This window comes from Choloepus didactylus, chromosome 5 (genome assembly GCF_015220235.1).
Source record: "Choloepus didactylus isolate mChoDid1 chromosome 5, mChoDid1.pri, whole genome shotgun sequence".
NCBI lineage: Eukaryota > Metazoa > Chordata > Mammalia > Pilosa > Megalonychidae > Choloepus > Choloepus didactylus.
Window position 1 is genome coordinate 46,020,232 of NC_051311.1, and position 27,396 is coordinate 46,047,627.

The 27,396-nt window shown below is 37.5% G+C and overlaps 1 protein-coding gene and 1 pseudogene across 1 annotated transcript; both read right to left on the reverse strand.

Moving 5' to 3' along the window:
- Positions 1-220: 220 nt before the first annotated feature.
- Positions 221-1,033, reverse strand: LOC119534848 (annotated as a pseudogene).
- An 8,964-nt stretch (positions 1,034-9,997) lies between these two features.
- Positions 9,998-10,930, reverse strand: LOC119534849 (olfactory receptor 2A2-like). The gene has a single exon (XM_037837408.1). The coding sequence runs from the start codon at positions 10,928-10,930 to the stop codon at positions 9,998-10,000; it is 933 nt and encodes a 310-aa protein (XP_037693336.1).
- Between the last annotated feature and the right edge of the window lie 16,466 nt (positions 10,931-27,396).

The following is a 27,396-nucleotide window of genomic DNA, read 5'->3' on the forward strand; positions in this document are numbered from 1 at the left end:
ACCACTTACTTCAATAACTCAGCCACAAAATATCCAATAATCTGCCCAATCCCTTCTCCAGAGACACAATAACTCATGAACACAACCTCCTAAATTTTGAATAAATAATTTCCCCTGAGTTAAGACTAAATACATTCTACATCATGAAATTTCTGGATCTCTCCAAAGGGGTACTGTCCTCCTCATAAAGATTTTTCCCTCTTACTTCATGCATTGTCGTCTACTTCCACAGAATTCTCCTTAGGGCACCCTTCACCTCTGCATTCCTCAGACTGTAGATGAGGGGGTTCAGCATAGGGTTGAAAAGGCTGTAAAATAGGGAAAGGATTTTCTGCTGCTCCTCAGGGTGCTGGACTTGGGAGCCATGTACATGACAATAGCGCTGCCAAAGAAGAGTCCAACCACGCAGAGGTGGGAGGAGCAGGTGGAGAAGGCCTTCCTGTGTCCCTCCCTGGATCAGATCTTCAGTATGGCAACCAGGACGTGGGTGTAGGAGACCAAGCATAGAGGTCTAAGATAAACACACAGGCTGCAAAGATGACAAACTGGTTAATCCTCATGTCAGCACAGGCCTGTTTGTGGACAGACAGGATTTCACAGAAATAGTGATTGTTTTTTTGAATACCACAGAAGGGCAGCCTCAGGATGAGAACCACATGGACCAGGGTCAAGAAGAAGCTAAATGCCCAGGTAGTGAGCGCTGGGACAGTGCACAATGTCCAGCTCATGATGACAGAGTAATGTAGTGGGTGGCAGATCACCACTTACCTATCATAGGACATCACCAAAATTAGGCTCTCTGTGTGAACAAAAGCCAAATACAAAAATGTCTGCATTATGCATGGAACAAAAGAAATGGTTCTTTTCTGATTCACAAGATTTGTCAGCATCTTGGGGACACTGAGACATAGGACATTTCACTGGTGGCCACAAGTAAGAGGAAGAAGTACATGGGGGTGTGCAGCCTGGGGTCCAGGCAGATGAACCCCATGATGACCCTATTCCCCAGCAAAGTGAGGGCAGAGAATAGAGAGAAAAGAATATTGTTTTACATAGCAGAAGGAACTTCACAGGTATGATTAAGTTCAAGAGCTTGTGATAGTGAGCCTATTGTGGATTACCTGTGTGGACTTGATGTAATTCCATAGGTCCTTACAAGAAGGAGGCAAAAGATCAGAGGGGAGAGAAGATGTTATGCTGATGATTATGAAGATAAAGGCCATGAGCCAAGGATTTAGGCAGCCTATGGAATCTGAAAAGGATGGGCAATGGATTTTCTGCTGCCTCCAGAAGAAACACAGCCCTGTGGATTCATTTTAGTCTTCTGACCTCCAAATTCTAAGATAATGTGCTTTTCAAAGTTTATGATATGTTATGGCAGCAATGGGAAACTAATACAGTGGCAATCATTTTACTTTCAGCATGCTATGAAAATAAAAGCATTTTCTAACTTCTTTGGACACCCAATAAAATTTCAAAAAGAAATTAGTAACTTACTAGATACAATTGCACATCAAATTCACTCGGTTATTAGGATAAAAGTCCATAAGGAGAAAAGGTTTCAGAGCTAAAGGAAATCCCTTAGCTGACAAGTATACAAAAGCAGCCTCTACAAATTTTACTGTAATTAACATAATGAGAGTTGCTCAATCTGGATTCACAAATCTGGAGGATTTTTTGCCACCATGAAAGAGAAATGATGTTGGCTATATTGAAGCTGTCTCATATCTCTTGACGTCACCCTAAACCATCTTAAGATAAAATTGTTTCAAAGACTACAAAATGTCAAAAGGAAAAACTTGCCCAAGAGCCTCTACAGGTGATCAAATCTTGCCATATTGGTAATTAGCATAATTCAGGATATAAACATAAATATAAAGGTAGAACAATGCTCTAAGCCCTTGCTGCCAGGAACATTTAGAGATTCATAAATTTCATTTACTTTATCATACCACAGAGCTTAAAATATGTTTTATAATTCTTTATATATTCTGGTTGGATTAAAGATTCCTTCCCCCTTTACTTCTGTATTATTACAGCAATAATTCAGAATTTCTCAGCCATTTATTTCCTTGTCCTCACAATTGGTGAGGTAGAAGCATATTGCTCTACATTGTTATCTCTATTAAAATTATGCTTCACATTGGAAGTTTTCTCTTTCAGTATTAATTTTACAGTATCATTTACAGCTACCACCAGGTAGAGTCACATATGTCCAGATTAATCAGCCAGAATAATGTGTTGATGTAACTTTCTGGTCATTAAAACTTTTTTCCATATAGTCATTTCCCTGATTCTTTATAAAAGGGGGCTCAACATTTTAAAATGAAAAAGTAAATATTCTGATAATACAGCTTTCCCAGATCATGATGTGGATTCTTAACCTAATAAGATATGCTTATCCATGGACTTTTGTCCCATTTTCAAGGCCAGAATTTGGACAGTCACCATTCTTAAATCAAACTTCCTCTTGGGAAATTTTTCTGAATTTTACTTCATCAGCAAGCTATATATTTTAAGGGGAAAATCAGTCCCCTAAAATTCTATCTGCTATCACAAGGTCTTCTGCTGTGCTCTGTAGAAGGCACCCTATACTTGAGCATTCCTCATACATATATGAGTGGGTTCAGCAATGGATTGAAGAGACCATAAAATAAGGAATGTATAGGAACAGTTAAGGAATTATTCCTTGGGAAAATATACTAATTTAGTAATTTTGATGTTATATCAGCTGAATTCTGTTTTATTTCTTCTATAATAGCATCATATACAAATAATATTAGCATAATATTCTAGTTTATGCACTATTTAGACCTTTTTTCCTATGGAAAGTATTACTAGTTTGAATTCTGTAGAGTTCCCACACTCATTTTATTGCTCTAACAAATGCATCTTATTTTTAATTAACATAAAAGTGTAAAACTACCTAAATTAAATTAAACTAAATGATGTCATTTAAAATTGATTCTTATAATGCTATAATCATGAGACTCAATTTTTCCACATAACACTCTGTGGGTAAAAAATTTAAGTGTCAATTCTCTGAAAAACTTTCAATATCAACCTGTTTTTCTTTGTAATGTATCAGCTTAAAATGCAACTTCAAGATCTTTAGTGAAGTTTTTGGTCTTAGACTACATGTAAGCGTGGTCATAAGTTAATAGGTCAAAAAAGATGCATGAAATGCTGCTGCATTGTGTTTCTACACATGTTCCTTTTGCCTCTTTGAGAAACCTGAAAGGAATGTGTGTAACAGTAACTGTTAAAATGTAACCTAAAACTGTAAGCAAGCATGAAATTATAAATTAACCTTGGAACATAACCTAAAACAGCTTTTGAATGTAATCGTGAAATGGGAAATGGGCAGGGGGTGGTGGTGGTTTGAGGACCTTTGTTCTCATAGGATAGCAAGATGTAAAGTCTGCAAAAATATATGTAAATGTAAAGTTTGCACTTTCACAGATGTCACCTAGCTCCTGAAGAAAACAGGAAATAACTAAATTACTGAAGTTCTCCAAACCTGTTACATGTTAACTAAAATGATTAACTCCTTTTGTCTCTAATGGTTTTGGCCAATTAAAGAAGCACTGGGAGATTGCCCCAAACCTCCCAGATATGAATAAGACTTTCCTCTATCACTCTCACTCTCCTTGCATGTTAATTAAATGATTATCTCTGTCTCTGAAGCTGGGTATAAAACCCAGCTGAGGAAACACTTCGGGGAGGCAGATTTGGGAATGCTTCCCCTGTCTTCTGCTGGCATAAATAAACCTTTTTCCTTCTCAGCCTGGTTCGGTGTGACTTCTGTTGGCCATGCCTAGCAATGAACCCAGATTTGGGAAGTGCCCCTTCTACATATGTGTGTGTTTGTGACAGAAAAAGATTTGCTAATGCTTCTGTATCTGCCTTCTAGACCTTGGTTATTGGTCTTCCAATTTTTCTCTGTGTCTCTAAGTGTATAGAAGTTGATTGATTTGGTTAAAAGTTGTTACTAATATGAATGGATGAGACTATACTAGGTAAAATGTTTCCAAAAATCTGGATTTGTATGCAAGATAATGGTTGTAATTTTCTTTAGCAAGGTAATGTGTAGATCATTAAGATGATAAATGAAATATGACATATGTTTTTGTTTAATTTAATGTACTGGTAGGGAAATTAATATATTATTATTTTAATTTTAATATTTTGGAGATAAAATTAAATGCATTAATAGGACATCTAATGATTTGTAAACTGTGAATATCTAAGCATATACATATAAAGGATATTGAACCTAGTAGATAAAAGGCCTATAAATAAAATAAATGAGAAATTTAATGGTTCACAGAAAAAGGACTTTGATCTACATTTTTGTGCTTTTGCAACACTATTAAATTTCAGGGGTGGGGTGAGAGCCCAGGAGCTAAACCTAACACTTACACTAAAGATAAACCAACTAAAAAACTTATATATTACTTAAATATTGTTATTCTGTAGGAATACTGTAAATGTTATCTTGACTTTCAATACCAAGATTATGCTCATATCCCAGCAAAATAATCAATTTTATCTGACAATTGTTGTTTCTTTGTATCCAAATTCAAGACCTAAATTCAACGTAATGAAACTCTTAACATGATATTTACCCTTAAAATAAGATTGAAATTTCCCAGTTGGTCACTGGATATGCACAGTGAGTTGCTCCTTCATTTTCTATAAAGAGAAATTACAGAAATATTCAGATGTGTTTGGTAATTTCCTTTGTGTGCATGTGATTAGGACACACAGCCCTTATCTGATGTGATCATTCCAATATCCCGGAGTTCATCCCTGGAATCCATGTACTGCATAGGCCTTTTCCTTTCTTAAGCAGGGATTACAGCCACTCCTGAATTTGGACATTCTGAGCTATACTAAACCTTTCTCATGGTTTATACATGAAAGACAAAATTGTGCTCTAAGGGTGCTTACTCACAAGTAGGAATTCATTATAAGCCCATTGTTCACCTTATCATAGCTCTTGATCTTGCATGTTTCTCCATTTTGCTTATGACCCTAGCTGATGTATCCAAGCTATTTGAAGCCTTGGCAGACATTGCTCTAGCATCAGCATTCCTTCTGTGGGCTTTCATGTGGTAAAAACCCTAACATTTACAAACAATGCCCAACATTAATGCCTATGAAGTGTTTTTATTGTCTGTTTCTCATATTACTGTTAAATACTGCTCACACCTAAGCCAGTTAACTTCTTCTAATAAAGGTGTACCTCATGATTATCTAGAAGTTGTTCAAATTCTTACCTTGATTGATAACCCCTTAGTCAACTCTGATATGAGACTGTTGTAACTCATATCTTAAAAATTTTCTATGTGTCTTAAGTATCAATAGAGAGATTGCCTCTTTGCCAACATTCATTCTTACTGAGATGGTTGATCTGACAGCTTTGCCATGAACATATCTGCTTGAGAATGATTTAAATGTTTATACCTTTGTTAACAGCAGATCTTTCTTTGGAGTTGATCATAGTTTACATGTTATGAAAGTAAAGGAATTTTCTAACTGTGTAATGAGTGTGAGGAATCTGGGGACTGACCAGTGAAAAATACATGACCATCAGATGGCAGCATTGTTGCAAGCTATTTATTGGGTGACTGTAGCTTTGACAGATTGCATAGGAGAGGAAATCTCACATAGCATGAGACCTCTCACAGGCTATAATGCAAGGGATGAGGCACCAAAGGGGAAGAGGGGAAGGGGAAACTCCCAAGGGATACAGGAACCTGGAGAGAGATCTTGCATGTCTAGGTCATGTCACTCAGATAACATGGTCAGGAGAGCTCTGAAAGGCAGAAGTAATTTTATAACTACAGGCTTTATCTTACCTATGGCTAGCAGATGTTGGGTGCACATGGGCTCTAAATGGCTTATTTTGCCAATTTTTTTCATTTTTTTAATTAACTCTTTATTTTTAAATCAGCTATATAAAAAAATAAAAAAAACTATTTTTAAATCAACTATATCAAAAAAATTAAAAAAACCATACAATAAAAAAAAAAAAAAAACATTTCAAACAAACAAGGGAGTAAGAAAAAGACAATTAACCTAAGATAACTACTTTACTTCCAACATGCTCCTTCTCTACCTCAAGAAAATAAACGTAATATACCAACATTTCTGTGAACTTGTTCCTACCATACCCACCAGACATTAACCATAGTCATTCCTCTGCATTCTCAGAATGTGAAATTTACCCACAATACCTTATCTGTTATTATAGGGTTATCATTCCCCCTTCCTTAATTGCTCTCTATTGCTAGTTCCCCTACATTCTACATATTGATGATTCATAATTTTTGATATATTCTGCCAATCTATATCTTTTAATTTGGGAGTTTAATCCATTTACACTCAATGTTATTACTGTGAAGGCTTTTCTTGAATCAGCTATCCTATACTTTGGTTTATGTTTGTCAGATATATTATTTTCCTCTCTCTCCTATTGTCCTTTAATGAATCAATATTGAATCTCTTTAGTACTGAACCTTACTCCATATCTCTTTCTCCTTTCTTTGTTTCTCTGTCTGTAGGGCTCCCTTTAATATGTGAAGTAGGGCAGTACTTTTATTAGCAAAATCTCTCAGCATTTGTTTGTCTGTGAAAAATTTAAGCTCTTCCTCAAATTTGAAGGAGAGCTTTGCTGGATAAAGTATTCTTGGTTGGAAATTTTTCTCTCTCAGGATTTTAAATATGTCATACCACTGCCTTCTCACCTCCATGGTGGACACTGAGTAGTCACTACTTAGTCTTATGCTGTTTCCTTTGTGTGTGGTGAATTGCTTTTCTCTTGCTGCTTTCAGAACTTGCTCCTTCTCTTCAGTATTTGACAATCTGATCACAATATGTCTTGGAGTGGGTTTATTTGGATTTATTCTATTTGGAGTTTGCTGAGCATTTATGCTTTGTGTATTTATATTGTGTAGAAGTTTTGGGAAGTTTTCCCAAACATTTTCTTTGAATACACTTTCTAGACCTTTACCCTTCTCTTCCCCTTCTGGGACACCAATGAGTCTTATATTTGGACATTTAATTTTATCTATCATACGCCTGAGGTCCATTTCAATTTTTTCAATTTTTTCCCCATCCTTCCTTTTGTTCTTTCATTTTCCATTCTTTAGTCCTTGAGGTCACTGATTCATTGTTCAGCTTCCTCTAGTCTTGTACTATGAGTATCCAGAATCTTTTAAATTTGGACAACAGTTTTTTTATTTCCATAAGATCATCTACTTTTTTATTTACTCTTGCAATTTCTTCTTTATGCTCTTCTAGGGTCTTCTTCATGTCCTTAATATCCTATGCCATGCTCTTCTTCATGTCCTTTATATCCTGTGCCATGCTCTCATTGTTTGCCTTTAGTTCTTTAATTGATCCAAGTACTGTGTCTCCTCTGATCTTTTGATTTGGGTGTTTCAGTTTGGGTTATCCATATCATCTGTTTTTTTCTTATGCTTTATAATTCTCTGTTGCTTTTGGCTTCTTGGCATTTGCTTTACTTGATAGGGTTCTTTTAGATATGTAGGATTGCTCAAAGACTAATCTCTAATTTGTCAGATCTATAGCATGGTGGCATACACTTTCTCTAACTAACCAGCAGATGGTGTCCACGAATTACCTATTCCCTCAAGTCAGTTCTCCCCAACTTTGTCTTTGTGGTGTGTGGGGGTCTGATTCTTTTGGAGTCCAACTGGTGCACCAAGTTTGGGTGTGTTGTTGGTGCTGTCTGCCCTGAATGTGGGGTTTGTGTATGAGCGGTTAGGCAGGGAGGGCAGCTTTAATAATCAAACCTCCCAGGTGTTCATGGAGATTTAAGGCTGTTACAAGAGTCTAAACCTTCATTTCAGTCTCACCACAGATTGTCTCTGCTGCTGACCCACAAGTCCTTGGTAATGGCATATGGTCCCTGGAATTTCTGAGCGGATTCATCTTTCCAGCCGTGCCCTTCTAGGGCCTCTGCTGAGGGAAGGTTGTGCTATGTTACAAGTGTGCACCATCCCTCGAGGGAAGTTCTGGGCTGCTGGGCCATGTAAATGTGTTCCCAGCCTGCTGTAAGGATGGCTGTATGGGGCGTCTTAATTTCCCCCTTTTCACACAGCTCTGCCTTCCCAGCTCTGGAACAATTAGCTGTGGGTGCGTGAAAGTCTATTGTCCACCCCTGATATTGTGGCATGTGTGTTGCTGGAAACACTTCCTGTCACACTGGGTTTTTTCGTGCAGCTCTGGGCCGTGGCCCTGGCGCCAGGCAGGAGCCTTCCCAGCCCACTGGGAAGATGACTGCAAAGGGTGTGGTTATTTTCCCCTTTTGGCTCACCTCTGCCTTCTTTGATCTGGAAAATTAGCAGCAGATGTGCAAAAGGCTATCTTGCACACCAGATACTGAGGCGTTCGCACAGCCCATTCCTGCAGCGCTTCACTGTGTGGTTCTCACTGCCGTATCTGCAGCTGCTTTTGGGTTTTTAAAAAAAAAAAAACTAATTCACCTCCAAACGCCAAACCACAGTTTCCCCACACCACAGCATCACTGCTGGATATTCAGCAGGCATACTCACTCATTTCAGAATGCAGACTCCTAGTTTTACCAAGTGCACAGTCCCTGTGGATTTAGCAGAAGTTGTCCAGCTGGTGCATTGCTGGAACTGGTGTTCTGGGTCACTTTCTGGCTTTTATCTAGTATTTTTCATGGAGGTGTTTTTTTTTTTGCCCAGTCCCTCCTAGCTACCATCTTAGGTTCTCTTTGCCTATTTTTAAAGCAATTGGATGAGTACAAATTTGAGTTTGGTACCAGTGTACCTCCAACCAATAGTTTTAGAATACTATAAAGGAGTATACAACACACAGGGCAGTCTTTAGCTCATTAGTATAAAAATCAAGCATCCTAATGACAATTGAAATGGACTTAATGACTTATTTGAGATTATTGCACATCTAAAGGAAATCTCAGTTGTTAAAATTAAAGTTCATAATAAAATGAATACCTATAAAATTATTGGGAATGCCTTAGCTGATGGCTGTACAAAAGCCAGCCCTTTCTTACTTTACCACCATCAATATTTTAAAGATAGTTGTTCAATCTGGCTTTACAAATCCAGAGGACTTTTTGCCACCATGAAAGAGAAATGATGTTGGCTACAACAAAGTTGTCTCATGCTGTTTGGTGTCAACCCAAACCATTTTCAGACAAATTGTTTCAAACATTACAACAATGTTGGTGAGAAAATTTTCAATAGCTTCAACAAGTGATCAAATCTTGCCTTTTTGACAATTATCAAAACCCAGGAATAAATGTAGTTTTAGCAATGTTCCAAAGCCTTGCTTCAAGAACTGTGTAAACATTTGCAAGTTGTTTTCATTCATTTGACCAAATCCTAAATCTTTAAATACATTTTAGGATTGTTTACATATTTTCTAGTTGTATTAAAGCTTTCCATAACATTTTTGCCTTTACTCCTATTGTTGGGAATTAGGATTTCTCAGTCATATGAGAAATGAAATCATTGGCCTCACAAGTGGTGAGGTAGAAGAATGTCACTCTGCAATATTATATGTATTTAAATTTATATTTCACCTTGGAACTTCTCTCTTCTGATAGAGATATTACTGTATCATTTCCACATGCCACAAAGAGGTGATAAGAAAGCATGTATGCCCACAATGAATAGCCAGAGTAATATGTTGTCATGTTCTTAAATTTAAAATAAATATTTTCCCCATAACTTTTTTCTGATTTTTTTAAAGAAGACTTCAATTCATATCTTTTAAAGAGAGATTCAATATTTTCATAATTCAGCTGACCCAGCTCCTAATACGTATTTTCAATGTTAGAGTGTATGTTTTTCATGGAATTTTGCCTTATTTTCAGAACCAATCTTTGGACAATTACCATTTTTATATCAAACTTCTAATTGGAGAATTTTCTGAGTTTCTTTTTTTTGTCATTAGCAATCAGCCTTTGAGTCACATATCATGTAGACCTCTTCTTCTGCAGCACTCTGTAGAAGGCCCCCTTCACTTGAGCATTCCTCAGGCTGTAAATTAGGGGATTCAGCATTGGGTTGAAGAGGCTGTGAAACAAGGACAGCATTTTCTCCTGCTCCTCTCGTTGATTAGAGTTTGGAACCGTATAAACCACCATAGCTATGCCAAAGAAGATCCCAACCACACAGAGGTGTGAGGAACAGGTGGAGAAAGCTTTCCTGCGGCCCTCCCCTGACTGGATCTTCAGGATGGTCCAAAGGATGAGTGTATAGGAGACTAGCATCATGAATAGGGGCCCGACTAAGACAAGCACAGAAGAAGCAAAAAGGACCATTTGGTTGATCCAAGTGTCAGCACAGGCCAGTTTGAGGACAGATAGGATTTCACAGAAGACATGGTTCACTTCATGAGGTCCACAGAAGGGCAGCCTTAGGAGGAGAATTGCATGTACCAGGGCCAGGCTAAATCCACATACCCAAGAAGCTATGGCCAGGATAGTGCACACTCTCTGGCTCATGATGACAGTGTACTGGAGGGGGTGGCAGATTGCCACATACCTGTCATAGGACATTACCACCAAAATCAGGCACTCTGTGGCAGCAAAAGCCAAATACAAAAATGTCTGTATTATACATGAGATGAAAGGGATAGTTTTTTTCTGTTTCAGTAGGTTTTCCAACATCTTGGGAACATTGTTGGAAGCATAGGATATGTCAAGGATGGCCAAGTGTGAAAGGAAAAAGTACATGGGAGTGTGCAGTCTGGAGTCCAAATAGATGAGCCCCAAGATCATGCCATTTGCCATCAGACTGAAGATGTAGATCAAGGAGAACATACCGAAAAGGAACACTTTCATTTCCACACTGAGCCAAAATCCCACCAAAATGAAACTTGTGATCCATGTTTGGTTGCTTCCCATTCCTTAATGACAATCTGTCAGGGATAGAAGTGTGATAGAATGGTCAGAGTTCAAAAAACATTAAAAAATTGAAGGTATTTATTTCAAAACAAGTTTAGAAAAAGGTTATGTGCTTATTCTTACTTCACAGTTTTGCCTGTACCAAACTTCCAAGGTTTGCTAACCTTCCTGTTCTTAACTATATTTTTGTGAAATAAATTCAAATTTATAGAGAAGTGTCAAGAATTATATGAAGTATTCCATATACCTTTACCTAGATTTAGCATTTCTGAATCATTTGAGTGTAAAGTGTAGACATGATGCCCATTTACCCCATGTTCATTTTCCCCCAAGAACAAGGACATTCACTAATCTAACCACAGTATAATTACGTGGTTAAAATCAGGAAAGTTAATATTCACAAGGTTCTCTATCATAATCTACAGTATTCTCTCTGCATTCCCACCTGTCTAGGAGCCAAACCAAGATCGCATGTTATATTTAATGCCATCTATCTACAGTCCTTTCATCTGAAATAGTTACTTAGCCTTTCTTTGCCTTCCATGGCACTGGTGTTTTTAAAGAATATGGGGCAGTTTTTTTGTAGTATCTCTCTCAAATTGGGATTGGTCAATATTCCTCACATTTTGATTTAGATTATATGTTTTCACAGAAAAAAAATGTTCCTCTCAGAGCATTCCATTTGTAGGTGCCTGATGTTGATTTGACCCTTAATTGGTCATTCTAAATTGGATCATTTAGTTAAGGTATCTCACTTTTATATTATTTTTTCCCTAGTGTAATTTCTGGTGCCATCCATTGAAATCACTCTATAAATATCCTGTTCTTCATAAAACTTATAGCCACTAGTTTTGCCATCCATTAGTTATCTGGCCAGACTCAATTGTTGGTAATGATGGTTTCAAAATGTGCTGTTCTAACTCCACCATTCCTTTCATATTTATTAGCTGGCAATTTTATCATAAGGAAGGGTTTTGCTTCATCAATTTATCTATGCTTTGTCTGTCTGTCTCTCTCTCTCTCTCTCCCTCACTCTCTCTTTCTCTTTCTATCTTGATATTTACTTAGTAGTTTATCTTTGAGAGAAATATATATTTGTTATCCTAGTACTTGATTGATTATCAAGTCTATATTATTTTCTTCATTTTATTCCTATTTATATAACTAGAATCATTTGATCATTTTAGACTCAGAGATGAGTGTTTCAAGAGTCTGGTTCATTGTGTACTAATAATAGGTATATACTGTTAAATCCATTTTTATATTCACATATTTTCATATGTAACATGAATTTTAAATTTCTATCAAATAGTGTTTGTTTACTTATTTGTTTTATTTAGAAACATTTTATGAATATTTTTCCATGTCAAAATATTTTTTGCAAAATATATGTATTTTTTTAAGCAACACTGTTTTAGTTTGTAAAGTGCTCAAAGTAGATACCATGAAATTCATTGGCTTTAACTATGGGAAATTGTTAGCTCATTAGCTTACAGTTTTGAAACCATGAAAATGTCCATATGTAGGCATCATCAGGATGATGCTTTCTTCCTGAAGACTGGCTGTTGGCAATCCTGGTCTCCTCAGTCACATAGCAAGCCACATGGCGGCATCTGCTGGTCTCTCCCTTCTCTGCTGGGTTTTGTTTCATGGCTTTTTCTTTTTCTATATTCATCCCATTTTAAAGAACTCTGGTAAGAAGACTAAGACCCATCCTGTGCCATGCCTTAACTGAAGTAATCTATTCCAAAGGTCCTACTTACAATAGGTTTGCACCCACAGGGATGGATTTGCTTTAAGAACATGATTTTCTTTGATATATACAGTTTCAAACTACTACAGACACTCATTTATGAGCTCACTGTTCTGTAGGTCAGAAGTTCAGCCCAGGGCAGCTTGGTTCTCAGCTCATTGGGTCACAAGGCTGAAATTATAATGTTGGCCAGACTGAGTTCTTATCTAGAGGTTCTGGGGAAAAATCTACTTCTGAGCTTATTGAGTTTGCTTTGTAACATAATTTTAACAGCTACATACTATGTCCTTGAATCCAAAATTTTAATTTATTCAGTACATTCTCTCCTCATTAAGTTGTGTGAAATAGAATGTTGCAATGATTAATTTTATATATATAATTTATTTTTTTCATGAAATCCTTATAATAAATTCAGAGACATGAAAGTGCTCAGTGAAATCAGTCAAGTTCTATTTATATGTCCATGAATGTAACTATTTGTCTGTATTTTTCTAAAAAGCAAAGAAGCAAAAAAACCCAGATATATTGAGGCTTATTGCTGAAAGAAACCACCCAATAGCAAAGAAGACTCTATATCCCCAAGTTCACATTTCCTTTGTGGTTGCCACACTCATATGGCTCCTTCTATTATGATGACTCCCAGAGGTGCACTGATCCCCTTGTAATGCTTCTGTCAAAGCATGGGTAAAATCAACTCGCTTTGCTTTATTCTTATCTCACCTTGGTATTAGATACCAAGACTAATCTTAAATGAAACTATATTAAATATATAAATGGAAATATTAAATGGAAATTAAGACTCTACAAAACTTAAGTACATCCATAAGTATGTATTTAGCTACTGGGTGAAATGTTCTCTGTTATTCTACTTGCAAACTTGAGCTACTTGCCCTTTAATCCAAAGAAGTTGACACACTTTACAGGACAGGACACTTGTCTATGTTTTCTACTGCCCAAGTTCTGTATGTTTCCACATGGTAGATGCTACCCCAACACTGCCATACAGGATTTCCTTCCCAGACATCTTTATACCTATATGATTAAGAACATGAGATATAGAATGATCACTTTTTATCCAATCTAGCATTTTCTTCTCCATTCCAGTTTCTTGCCTGAGAGGAACTCCTATTTCCTAGCTGAAATGACATCTGTAATTATTTGGATCTTCTCCATAGATTACACAGAGGGGAATGTCTTTACCCATAGAGGAAAGTTAAAGAATATTTTAAAATAATCAACATCATTGCACTTAAAAATGAAATGTTGCAAATATATAATGTCATTTTATCACACATGGCTACAACAAAATTTCTACAGAGCAGTCAATGCATTCCCAAATAATTATGAGTTAAATCTCTTAACATGATGGCTATACTTGTAATTCATGCCTATTATTGCTATCACTTTTTAATGCTCATGAATGTAGGATGGATTCAGTAGTCAAAAATGAATTCTGAGAATACCAGTATATCAGGAAAATATTGGGCTTGAATAAATGTAAATTCCCAGATAAACATACATATATTGAGTTAGAAAATGCATATGGACATTCAAAAATATGAAAGTCACACCACACTGTGTTCATCCACTAGCTTCATTGTATAAGCCTGAAGGGGTGGTTCAGAGAGCAGCAAGGTCATAACCTCTTCATTTGAGGTATGTTCTTTTAAGTCTACTGTCAAACATAAAGAATGTGTTAGGAGTTATCTTAATATCCTCTAGACCCTGTTAAAAATCTACGTGACAGGCAGCCAGTAGGGAAAATCTTTTCTACTCTAGGGAACTAGGGTAGGTTCTTATGGGGAGACTCTGACTGCATTTATGAAATTTATAGGTTTCATCAATAATGCCAGTAAAATGAATCACATCTTCACAATTAAGATCTGGATAACCCAAAGATAAATATAAAAAGTTAGGAGTGGTTTACACAAAATTTTATTTATTTGAACAGAAATGCCTCTTTCAACCAGTTAAAAAAATTAAAAATTAAATAAAAATTAGTAAAATAAACGAAATAATAAAATTTTAAAAATACCCTTGCAGTTGTGTATTATGCTTTATACATTGTTATAACTCTTCATAATAACTAGATTCATTGTAGATGAAACAGGCACTAAAGAAATGTTTGTTAGATGGATGAATGTCATTTTTAGTTCAATATTTAAGCCTAGTTGAGTTCACTTTTAGAATCTTCTGTTTGCCAGCTTCTATTTACTGGCTGGGACATGGTTTCTGCTTTACTGGGCTAAAAACGAAGTTCAATGTTCAATTAAATCATTTAAAGTTCTAGCTTTATTGCAAATGATATGAATAGCATAAATAATTGAAAAATAATGTTTGTAGAGGGTCTGTTTGAATACCCTGATCATGTGGACTATATTATAACTATAGAGAAAATGTCAATACTTAAATGTATTGGTATCTGTAATGGGCTAAATGGAGGCCCCTCCAAAAAATATGTGCACTTTCTAATCCCTGTAACTGTGAATGTAACTTATTCGGGAAAGGGTATTTACAGCTGTGGTTAAATCAAGGTTCTTAAATTTAAGGCAGACTAAGGAGAAGACACACAGGAAAGAAGGCAACATGAAAATGTAGCAGAGGGAGAGGCAGCTACAAGCCTGCCAGAAACTGGAAGAGGCAAGGAATCAATTCTCCTCTAGAACCCCTAAAGGTAGCAGAGCCCAGCTGGATTTGGACTTCTAGCCTTCAAAATTGTGAAAGAAGAGATTTCCATTATTTTAGCCACCAAGTTTGTGGTAATTTCTTATAGTAGCCCTAGGAAACTCATATACTGTCTTATACCTTCTTTGAATTAGATTTATAAGATCACAATTTCAGGGTAATTACACTGTGGAGAAATTACTTGATATGAAGGTAAAATAACCTTAAAATTAGCCTAGAAAACATATGTGGCAGCATTTTGAACTTTGGGAAACTATGAGCCTAAGTGAGACATCAGTTAGGTAGAGAGTGTATCTTTAAGAAGAATGACCCCATCAAAATAGATTTTTTCATTTCTATGAATATGACTGTATTTGAAAGGTTTCTGTGAAATTTCTTTTTGCTATAATATAAAGACTTTGGCTATAGTGTGCAAAGTGAGGGATAGATCAGTATTGCAAAATTCCACTTAGACATGGTTAGATACCATAAACAATGACTGAAATACATTTAATCTCTGAACATTAAATATAAAAATATTATTAAAGGTAACCCAATCTATTTGTTCCCAGTATGAGCATTTATATCTTGATGTTTTACTTAGATTCTCCCCCCTGAATAAACATATTCTTTTATCTTCATTTTCATTGCCATCATTTACATTTTGCTCTTAAAAAATGGACAACATAAAAAATAAAATTGAAGATAAATTAAAACTGTTAAGCTGTTGCAACAATGGAATAAAGAAGAAAATATAGTAGCGATAACTAAAGTTTAATCTTCCTAATAAAGGCAATAAAACAATAGCGGCTCAGGAAGTAACAGGTTTGCACGGTCTGTATGTGCAGTTATCTAAAAGAGAATCCTGTAATCCAGAATGTTTCTTGAGCTGTGGAACTTTATCCTATTATTCCAACCCTTTTCAACAGTATTGGCACTCATTCTATCCTATGTTTTTGTGATTGGAAAAATAACTACATGGTGAGGTGACCTCTTACATTGTTTCAGCAAGGAAAAGATACATTGCAACTGCTATTAGAATTCAGTTTTCCATTGATAAGACGTTTCTCTGGATATCAATATCTTTATTTGGGCTAGCTAATATATAAGGTCCTCTCATTAGTTTGGCTGTATCAGAGACTTATCCAGTCAATGCCTGGATATAAAGCCTCACATTCTCTGAAACCCTTCTCATAGTGATAGTTCTGGTAGCTCAGACACCACCGCCCCATCACTTTGGAAGGGGCTGGTGAGGGAGATGCTGAGAGGTCAGAGGAACCCCTGCCCAGAACATAGCTTGAAAACACTCCAGGGCCGGGAGGGTAGTTAAGTGTCTACTCCATATACCTGGAACACATACCTTGATTCGGAGGGCAGGCCACTCAGGAAAGTCATCCCTTTCCACACAGCCATGGCAATCCTGCTGCCATCCTGTCCTGTTTCAGCTATCCATACTGAAAACAACAACCCAGCACAAATGAATATCTTCTGCATAAGAAGATGTTTGCATTGGACTTGCCCTCAAGAATCTATTTTGACCTAGAATAAAGCCTATGGAGATAAGAAATATACCTCTAAAGGTGGATGTAGTGTTGGCTTTGGAGAAAGCAATCTCAGCTACAGGAAAATTCACTGCTTTTCTAGGAGTTCTTCTTTGAACCCCCAGGAGCATAGGTCTTGTTTAGAATCACCTGAATAAAATATTCTTGAGTTTCTACTGAGAATTCAAATTCCCAGATGGATCATAAGACATCTTGTCTGTTTACTTTCTCTCTGAAGGGGTGAAAAAATCCCTGACTCTTCTCTCAGGAGGAGAGCAGTGATTGTATCTGTCTCTCCTTGGAGGAAAAATTCTAAGGAATGGGCAGAGCAGTTATTGACACCACACTGTAGCCAGTCAGATTTTCAAGTACTCAAAGGCCATAAACCCTAGACAGATATCACAAATCATATTATCCAAGTCCTTAAAATTATTATTAATAATATGATTATTATTTCCTACAAGCTCTATAATGTTACATGAGAGGTTGTAAGTCATAGTTGAGGGGTATGTTCCTATGAAGCCAGTTATGGCACTTTGAAAGCAATAGATTCTCCCAGAGCCAAGGTGTATCTCTACCTGCAGTTGTAATGGATACAAATGAGAGTGGATGATAATAGGCATAAGTAAAAATTTTTGAGTTCTTATTATGTTCGAGAAAACGTGGCAAATAAATTACATGCAATTTATCACTTAATGCAATCATTATCCTTACTTCACAATTGTGGAGACTGAAGCTTAATTGTGTCACATGGGCAGTTTCTAAAGTGTGGCCCAAGGACCTCTGGGAATCCTTGAGACTCTTTCAAAAGATCCACAATGCCAAAACTATTTTCACGATAATATCATGGAACACTCTTTTGTCTTTTTTACTTTCATTCTCTCAGAAGTGTACTGTGGAATTTTCCAGAGGCTGCATGACTTGTGATTTCATGATAGAATGCAGAAGAAGATACAAAAATCCAGTTGCCTTCTATTAATCCAAACATTAATCAAATTTACAAAATGTAGAACAATACCATGTTCACACTTTTTTGTTTTGGAAAAGATGGACAATTTTCATAAAAATATATTACCTTTAATAATCCCATATAATGGGATTATAACTTATAAAACTAAAAACAAATATTTAATAAATTTGAGTTTCAATTTCTAATATGCTAGATATAAAAAATAAAACCACATAAGCCAAATCTCTTTGGGTCCTCAGTAATTTTTAACCATAGAGGTCTTGAGATTAAAAAGTTGGAGAACCATAGCCCTAAATGAATTACTATCAATCTGGCAAGAGTGGGCCAGAAGCAAGTAATCCTTATCTGACATCAAAAACAAATCAGTTTTCTGTTGCTGGTGCAAAAAGCTAACTCAAATTGAACAGCTCAATGCAGCACATGTCCATTATTCCACTGTCTCCATGGGTCAGAAGTTCTGGTACAGGTTAGCTGGATTCTCTGCCCAGATGTCACAGACGAACATCCAGATTTTGGCAGGGTCCTGAATCTTCATCCAGAACTTGGTGTCTTCTTTCAAGTTATGTGGTGTTGGTAAAATTCAATTCTCTGCAACTGTAGGACTAGTTTTCATTTCATTTTTGGCTGTTGGCTGGGGTTTTCTTTCAGCTTCTTGATGCAGTTATCTTGTCCACTGATATAGCTCTTCCAATCTTTAAATTAGCAATGGTGTGTGGAATCCTCATGATTCAAATCAAATCTCTGATTTCCTCTTCTGCTATTTGATGATGAAACTACCTGCTTTTAAAGGCTCACCAGAATGTATTAGGCCCCCTGAGATAATCTCCATATTTTATGATTGATTGAGTTGCAACATCCCTGCACAGCAGTACCTAGTTAAGTACCCAATCTAGGTACTCATGCACTACCTGTATCAGTGCTTGAGTGAATCTTGGGGAGCCATATTTAGTATTCTGCTTACTCATAAAGCCTTAAAAAAAAAAAAAGAAAAAAGAAAAAACAAAACCACTGAGCTGTGTTTTCATTTTTAAGATCTTATTGTTTCCTCAGAAAGTAGCTGTCTTCTGAATGTGACCTTTTTTATAAGACTTGAGCTCCCATGGAACTGCCACCCATAATATTGTGGCTCTGAATTCGAACTCAGAAGGGAACAGTTTCTAGTCCTCTCTGTTACTTTGAGACACAGTATTAGCATATTTAAAAGTTTTTTTAATTCCAAATTTTTTCTCAACACATATCTTACAGAAGAGTAGTTAAAAATTTTTTTGAACAAGGGCTTATTAATTACAAGTCATATAAGAAGGCATGAAAATTTGATATGGTGTCATTCTATCCTTTTGATAAATAATGAAAGTGAATATTTAAGAAATCCCATCAAATTAACATTTTGCTTATAAGTGGAAAACATAACAGATAAGTTAGAAATGTTGATGGAAAATGTAGTTAATCCAAAGATAGTCAAGATCAACTTGACCCACAAGTCCACTATCCTGTAATTTATAACCAAATGAATTAAATGAGTATATTATTAAACTAATTCATTTTTAAAATATCCCCTAATTTGTCTTCATTCTTATTTTAAATCATATTCATCATTCATCATTTATATTTTATTCAGTTCATTATGTACTTATTCTGTGCTTATAATTCAAGAATTATAATTCTTTGATCCTGTCTTCAAGAGCCTTAAAATTTCTGTGGTCATTCAAAATATATACAGATAACATAATTAGAGAATGAAAGGAAAGCAGTGATTAAATGAGTAAATGCTAAAAATGGGTGAAATAAAAGCAATGTGACTTTTTGGGTGAGAGAAATTTATGTGCGCAGACTGGAAAGGGAGTAGCTAGAATTTGATACTGAAAGGTAAATGAAATTTGGGTAGAAAAAGTTCATGCCCTTTAAGTCCTGTTTTTTTTTTTTTCTGTCATCCTCATGTACAACTGGTTGATAAATTTGATCATTTTCTTTTCTTCTTTTACAATTCTTTCATATGAATAGATTTATCTCAATTAATCTTTCTTTTTAGATATTCATCCCCTCAAATCTGCATTACCACAATAGTCTGCTCAATTTTCCTGACTCAAATATGCTACCTAGCCTCCTCTTGTTCTCTTAAATATAGTCTCTTGTAAATGTCCCTTAATCATTAAAACCCTCTTGTTAGAGAATTTATATTGCCCCCCTTTTGCTGAACACAGTGTGAAGTTGTGGGTGGTATTTTACATATACTATCTGTTCTAGTTTGCTAATACTGCCAGAACACAAAACACCAGAGATGGATTGGCTTGTATAGAAGGGGGTTTATTTGGTTACAAAGTTACAGTCTTAAGGCCATAAAGTTTCCATCAACAAAGGGTACCTTCACTGGAGGATGGCCAATGGCGTCTGGAAAATCTCTGTTAGCTGGGAAGGCACGTGGCTGGCGTCTGCTCCAAAGTTCTGGTTTCAAAATGGCTTTCTCTCAGGACATTTCTCTCCAGGCTGCAGTTCCTCAAAAATGTGACTCCTAGTTGCTCTTGTGGTGTTTTTCCTCTCTCACCTTCTCCAGAGCAAGAGTCTGCTTTCCATGGCCATGTTCCAACTGTCTCTGATCTGCAGCTCCTGTGCTTTCTTCAAAGTGTCCCTCTTGGCTGTAGCTCCTCTTCAAAACATCACTCACAGCTGCACTGAGTTCCTTCTGCCCATCAGCTCATTTATATGGCTCCACTGATCAAGGCCCACCCTGAATGGGGGGGCCATGCCTTCATGGAAGTTATCTCATCAGAGTTATCACCTACAGTTGGGTGGGGCACATTTCCATGGAAACACCCATAGGATTCCAATCCAATCAGCACTAAAATGTCTGCCCCACAAGATTGCATCAAAGGTTATGGCACACCATCTCACTTATTTAAAGTTGTAGGTGTTACTACACCCATTTTTTTAGTTGAGGAAAAGGAAATCTGTGTTGAATATTTAAAGAGGACGCAGGATGAAAACAGCTAGAATGTCCTTTTCAGAGAAGTCGTACATTTTTAAAGATACTTCAGAGAATAAAATAAGTAACAGGACTACAATATAAGAAAAGTTTGTAAAAGGTAGGATTACATGAAGAAATGTAATTTTAGAACAGATTGGGAAAAAATATGCTTATAGATTTGGCTTCAGTGGAAAATGGCTATTTCTAGCTGATGAGGAAGAACAATGAGACCGAGTAGACTTGAAAGTTTAGAACAAGGTAGTAACCCAGGTTTCTTAAGGTGTTCAAATAGCAGGGACTTCCTTCTGCCTCCTTCCGGGTCAATCCCAAAGTCCTCATAGAACAGTGACTGTCATCCTCTCTGAATATTAGAATCATCTGGGGTGCCTTTAGAAAATACCAATGCCAGCTTCTTTTTTTCCAGAAATTCTGACTGAATTCATCTAGAATGGGATGCAGACTTCAGTGCTTTTATTTAGTTCCTCAGGTGATACTAATGTGCAGATAGTGCTGAGAACTATTACCAAGAGCAAGATACTGGTTTGAAGGGCTCTGGCCTAGGATAGAAAGACTGCATGTCATAAATCTGTTCTTGATTTTCTTTGTCAGTGTGCCTTGTCTTATCTAAACCAGCAGAGACTCACACCATTTTTGGGGTGTGCCTAGAGGCAAGGTCTGTCAGCAGAAACCCTGGTGGGATGAGGGTCTGATAGAAAACAGATGGGCGTGTGTGGCTGTGGACAGTTACTTTCCCACTCGACTGTAAATCCAAGGGCTTGAGAGTTATAATGCAAACATGCTTCTTCCCAATGTTGTTTCTCTCTGTTTGCTGGATCTAATTCCTTGATTTGAGGATATTTTAATAAGGTGAAGAGGCACCGTCATTTATTGATTTCTGGTATTCTGACCCTCGGGCTTATCCTATCACCAATCGGTCCTTGTTGCCGTCAGGGCTCTCACCTTAGCAAGAGTCTGGCCTCCAGCCTTTCTCACGTCCTAGTTTCACAAAAGAGTAGCCAGTTTCTCCAAGCAATTGTCAGTTCACAAGCTAAAATGACCAAACTTCTGAGAAACATTGTTATTTCAAAGGGAAAAACAGCCAACTGGATTGCAGTTAGACAAATGAAAAACACATATATTAGAGAAGATGAACCAAGATTTTAAAATAAGCATAATAAAGAGATTAAGCATAATAAAGAGATAAGCATAATAAAGAGATCCATTTTGATTTTTTCAATTGTTTCCCCATTCTTTCTTTTGTTCTTTCATTTTCCATTCTGTGGTCCTCGAGGAGCCTGAGTCATTGTTCACCTTCCTCTAATCTTGTATTGTGAGTATCCAGAGTCTTTTTAATTTGGCCAACAGTTTCTTTTATTTTCATAAGATATTCTATTTTTTTATTTACTCTTGCAATTTCTTCTTTGTGCTCTTCTAGGTTTTCTTTATGTCCTTTATATCCTGTGCCATGCTCTTCTTTATGCCCTTTATATCCTGTGCCATGCTCTTGTTTTTTGTCCTTAATTCTTCGATTACTTGCTCCAAGTACTGTGTCTCTTCTGATCTTTCAATTTGGGTGTTTGGGTTTGGGTTCTCCCTATCATCTGGTTTTATCATATGCTTTAAGATTTTCTCTTGTTTTTGGCCTCTTGGCATTTGCTTTACTTGATAGGGTTCTTTCCGTATATAAAAAATACTGATCTCTAATTTGTCAGATCTACAGCTTGGTGGTGTACACTTTCTCTAACTAACCAGCAGATGGTGTCCATGAGTCTCCTATTCCCCTCAAGTCAGTTCTTCCCAACTTTGTCTTTGTGGTGTCTGGGGATCTGATTCTTATGGGGTTCAATTGGTGCACTAAGTTTGGGTGCGTTGTTGGTGCTGTCCACTCTGAATGTGGGGCATGTGTCTGGGTGGTTAGGGAAGCAGGGCAGCTTTAATAATCAAAACTCCCATTTGTTCCCAGAGGTTTAAGGCTGTTGCAAGAGTCTAAGCCTTAATTTCAGTCTTGCCACAGATTGTCTCTGCTGCTGACCCACAAGTCCCCGGCATTTGCGTAGGGTCCCTGGAATTTCCGAGCAGGTCCCTGCTCTCAGCCATGCTCTTCCAGGATCTCTGCCGAGGGAAGGCCGTGCCACATCACAAGTGCATGCCAGCCCACCAGGGAAGCCCTGGGCCACTGGGCCATGCAGGGGTGCTCCCAGCCTGTTGCAAAGATTGCTTAATGGGGCATGTTAATTTCCCCCTCCTCGTACAGCTCTGCCTTCCCAGCTCTGGGACAGCCAGCTGTGGGTGCACCAAAGGCCACTGTCCATGGCCAATATTATGGTGTGTGCACGGTGCTGTGGGAAAAACTCCCCATCACACTGGGTTTCTTGGCATGGCTCTGGGCTGTGTGTCAGGCCCAGGCAGCAGTGTCCCCCACCCACTGGGGCAATGGCTGCAAAGGGCATGGTTTCTTTCTCTTTTTGGCTCCCCTTTACCTCCTTGGGCCTGAGATAATCAGCAGTGGGCTATCCTCCATGCCAGACACCTAGACATTGGCACAGTCCACTCTTGCCATGCTTCACTGTGCGGTTCTCACTGTCTTACCCACAGCTGCTCCTGGTTTTTTTTTTTTAAAGGAGCTAGTCTGTCTCCAAACACCAACCCATGGTTTCCCCACACTGCAGCATGGCTGCCAGACTTTCAGCCAGCTCACTCACACCTTTCAGAATGCAGACTCCTGGTTTCAGCAAGTGCATGATCCCTGTGGATTTAGCAGACCTTGTCCAGCTGGTGCATCACTGGGAACTGGTGTTCTGGGTCACTTACTGGCTTTTATCTAGTATTTTTCAAGGAGGTGTTTTTTACCCTGTCTCACCTAGCCACCATCTTAGGTTCTCATAGTTTCATTTATTGCTACTCTAATCTTTGTTATTTCTTTTCTTCCATTTCATTTGGGGTTTGTTTGCTGTTCTTTCTCTAGGTCTTCAAGGTGAACAGTTAATTTCTCAAGTTTTGCTCTCTTCTATTTTAAGATAAGTTGTAGGGCAATAAAATTCCCTCTCAGGACTGCCTTTGCTGCATCCCATAAGTTTTGATATGTTGTGTTTCATTGTCATTTGCCTTGAAGTACTTACTAATTTCTCTTGTAATTTCCTCCTTCACCCACCAGTTTTCTAACACTGTGTTGTGTAGCCTCCATATATTTGTGAACTTTACAATCTTCTGCCTGCTATTTATTTCCAACTTCAATCCATTATGATCCAAGAAAGTGTTTTTTATAATATCAATATTTTTAAATTTGTTGAGACGTGCTTTGTGACCCCACATGTGGTCTATCCTAAATGCTCCATGAGCACTTGAGAAAAATGTGTACCTGCTGTTGTGGGAGGTAGTGTTCTATTAATGTCTGTCAGGTTTAGTTCATTTATTATGCAATTCAGCATCTCCATTTCCTTATTGATCCTCTGTCTAGAGGTTCTATCCATCAATGACAGTGGTGTACTGAGGTCTCCAATTATTATTTTAGAGGTATCTACTTCTCCTTTCAGTGTTCTTAGTGTTTGCCTCATGAATTTTGGGGAACTCTGGCTTGGTGCATATATATTTATGATTGTTATGTTTTCTTGATGAATTCACCCTGTTATTAGTATATGGTGTCTTCCTTGTCTCTTTTAATTGGTTACTTTTAAGTCTACTGTGCCGGTTTGAACATATTATGTCTCTCAAATGCCATTATCTTTGATGTAATCTTGTGTGGGCAGACCTATCAGTGTTAATTAGATTGTAATTCTTTGAGTGTTTCCATGGAATGTGCCACATCCAACTGTGGGTGATAACTTTGATGAGATAATTTCCATGGAGTTGTGGCCCCACCCATTCAGGGTGGGCCTTGATCAGTGGAGCCATATAAATGGGCTGACAAACAGGGGAACTCAGTGCAGCTGTGAGTGATGCTTTGAAAAGGAGCTACAGCCAAGAGGGACACTTTGAAGAAAGCACAGGTGCTGCAGATGAAAGATATTTTGAAGACAGCCATGGGAAGCAGACTCTGGCTCCAGAGAAGCTAACAGAGGACAAATACCCCAAATGCAAATAGGAGTGACATTTTTGAGGAACTGCAGCCTAGAGAGGAATGTCCTGGGAGAAAGCCATTTTGAAACCAGAACCTGGAGCAGATGCTGGCCACGTGCCTTCCCAGCTAACAAAGATTTTCCAGACGCCATCAGCCATCCTCCAGTGAAGGTACCTGATTGTTGATGCATTACCTTGGACACTTTATGGCCTTAAAAGTGTAACTGTGTAATCAAATAAACCCCCTTTTATAAAAGCCAATCCATTTCTGGAGTTTTGCGTCTTGGCAGCATTAGCAAACTAGAACATCTACTTTGTCTGATATTAATACAGCTACTATTGCTTTTTTATGGTTACTGTTTGCATGAAATATATTTTTCCAACCTCTCACTTTCAGCCTATTTTTGTCCCTGTGTCTAAAGTGACTTTCTTATGGACAACATATAGATAAGTCCTGTTTATTAATCCATTCTGCCAGTCTGTGTCTTTTTATTGGGGTGTTTAATCCACTGACATTTGGTGTTATTACTGTAAGGGCAATGCTTTCTTCTACCATTTTGTCTTTTGGATTTTATATGTCATGTCTTATTTTTTCCTCTCTCTCCTTTTACCATTCCTGATAATATTCATTTCTACACCCTTCTCCAAACCTCTCTCTCCTGTCTTTTCCTATCAGCATATAGCACTCCCTTTAATACTTCTTGTAGTACCTATCTCTTACTCACAAACTCTCTCAGTATCTGTCTGAAAATATTTTAATCTCACCCACATTTTTGAAGGACAGTTTTGTCAGATATAGAATTCCTGGTTGGTAGTTCTTCTCTTTCAGTATCATAAAGATATCATACCACTGTCTTCTTGTCCCCATGGTTTCTGTGGAGAAGTCTGTACATGGTCTTACAGAGCTTCCTTTGTATGTGATGGGTCATTTTTCTCTTGCTGCTTTCAGAATTCTCTCTTTGTTTTTGACATTGGAAAACAGGATCAGTGAGTGTCTTGGAGTAGGTCCTTTGGGACCTATTCTGTTTGGGATATGCTATACTTCTTGAATCTGTAATTTTCTATCTTAATAAGAGTTGGGAAATTTTCAGTGAATATTTGTTCTATCATTCTTTCTGCACATTTTCATCTCTCTTTCTCCTGTGAGTCACCTGTAACATGTATACTCATGAGCTTCATGTTGTCACTCAGCTCCCTAAGACCCTGCTCATATTTTTCCATTCTCTTCACCATCTGTTCTTTGGCATCTATGAATTAAAATGCCTGGTCTTCCAATTCACTGAATTTTTCTTCTACCTGTTCAAATCTACTGTTGTATCCCTCCATTGTCTGTTTCATCTCCTACATTATGTCCTTCATTACCTTAAATTCTGCCACTTATTTTTTCAAGTTTATGAATTCTTCTTTATGGTCATCCAGTGTTTTCCTTATATCCTTCCTCTCTTTTGCTATATCTTCCTTCAGTTCATTGACTTGATTTTTGAGTTGATTTAGGAGATTTGTTTGAACATATTTAATTTCTTCTCTGTTCAGTTCATTGAATTGGTTTAGCATCCGTTGCCTCAACTCCTGTTTCTTGCTTGAACTATTAGTTTGCTCCTTTGGCTGCTCCATATTTTCAAGTTTCCTAGTATGGCTCATTATCTTAAGCTGTCTAGGCATCTGACTTTCTTGATTAATTTACTCTGTAGCTCATTTTCACTCATTTGCCTAGGGTTTTCTTGTTGGTTGGCTTTGTTCTCTAAGCTTTGGTGTTCTGTTCAGCTTATTCTAGGCCTCTAACTTAGTTTCTATTAAGCTGATCAGAGTTTTCCACATTTTGTTTTTTTCTGTTTCTTGTCCTGCCTCTATGTAGCCTTTGTTTGTGAGGGTCTCCTAAGTTATGGTCAATCCTAGTCAGGTTTTCCCAATCCAGAGAGGCCCAGGTCTCAGGAGGAGGGTGTGGTGTTTCCTTGAGAATGAGTCCCTCCTGTGAGGCCTTTATATTTTGTGCTTTTCCTATGTTGTCTAGCAGGTGGTGCTTGCCAGCCTGCAGCTACCCCACCAGTGTAAGGAGGTATGGAGCCTTTAGTTCTCCTGGTGACCCCGATGCTGTTAGGGGCACGGTTGACTGAAGTTGGTTTCTGAATTACAGCCACTGGGTTCTGAGTTTCCCAAAGGAGGGCTACCACCCAATCTGGACCATATCACCCTTTTCTTGGGGAAATTATGGCCTTCAGTGAATTGTCTCTCAGAGCTCTTAGCTCTGCTCTTGCCTGGGCCCTTATTGCAAGTCTTTGAGGCTTTCTGTTATGGACTACTTAGAATATTGTTTTTTTTTTTTTTTTTTAAAAAAAGAGAATGAGATAAAAAAAAAAAAGGACTAATATAGTCTATTTAAAGAAAAGCACTTTAATTCCATCATTGCAGTTCTGATAGACTATTGAAATGCAGAAAGACAAGAAGTTGGAGAACAACTGAGTAGCAAACAAGGAACCAGAAAAGCCTGCTTTTTGGAGAAAGGCCCTGGCCCCCTTGGTG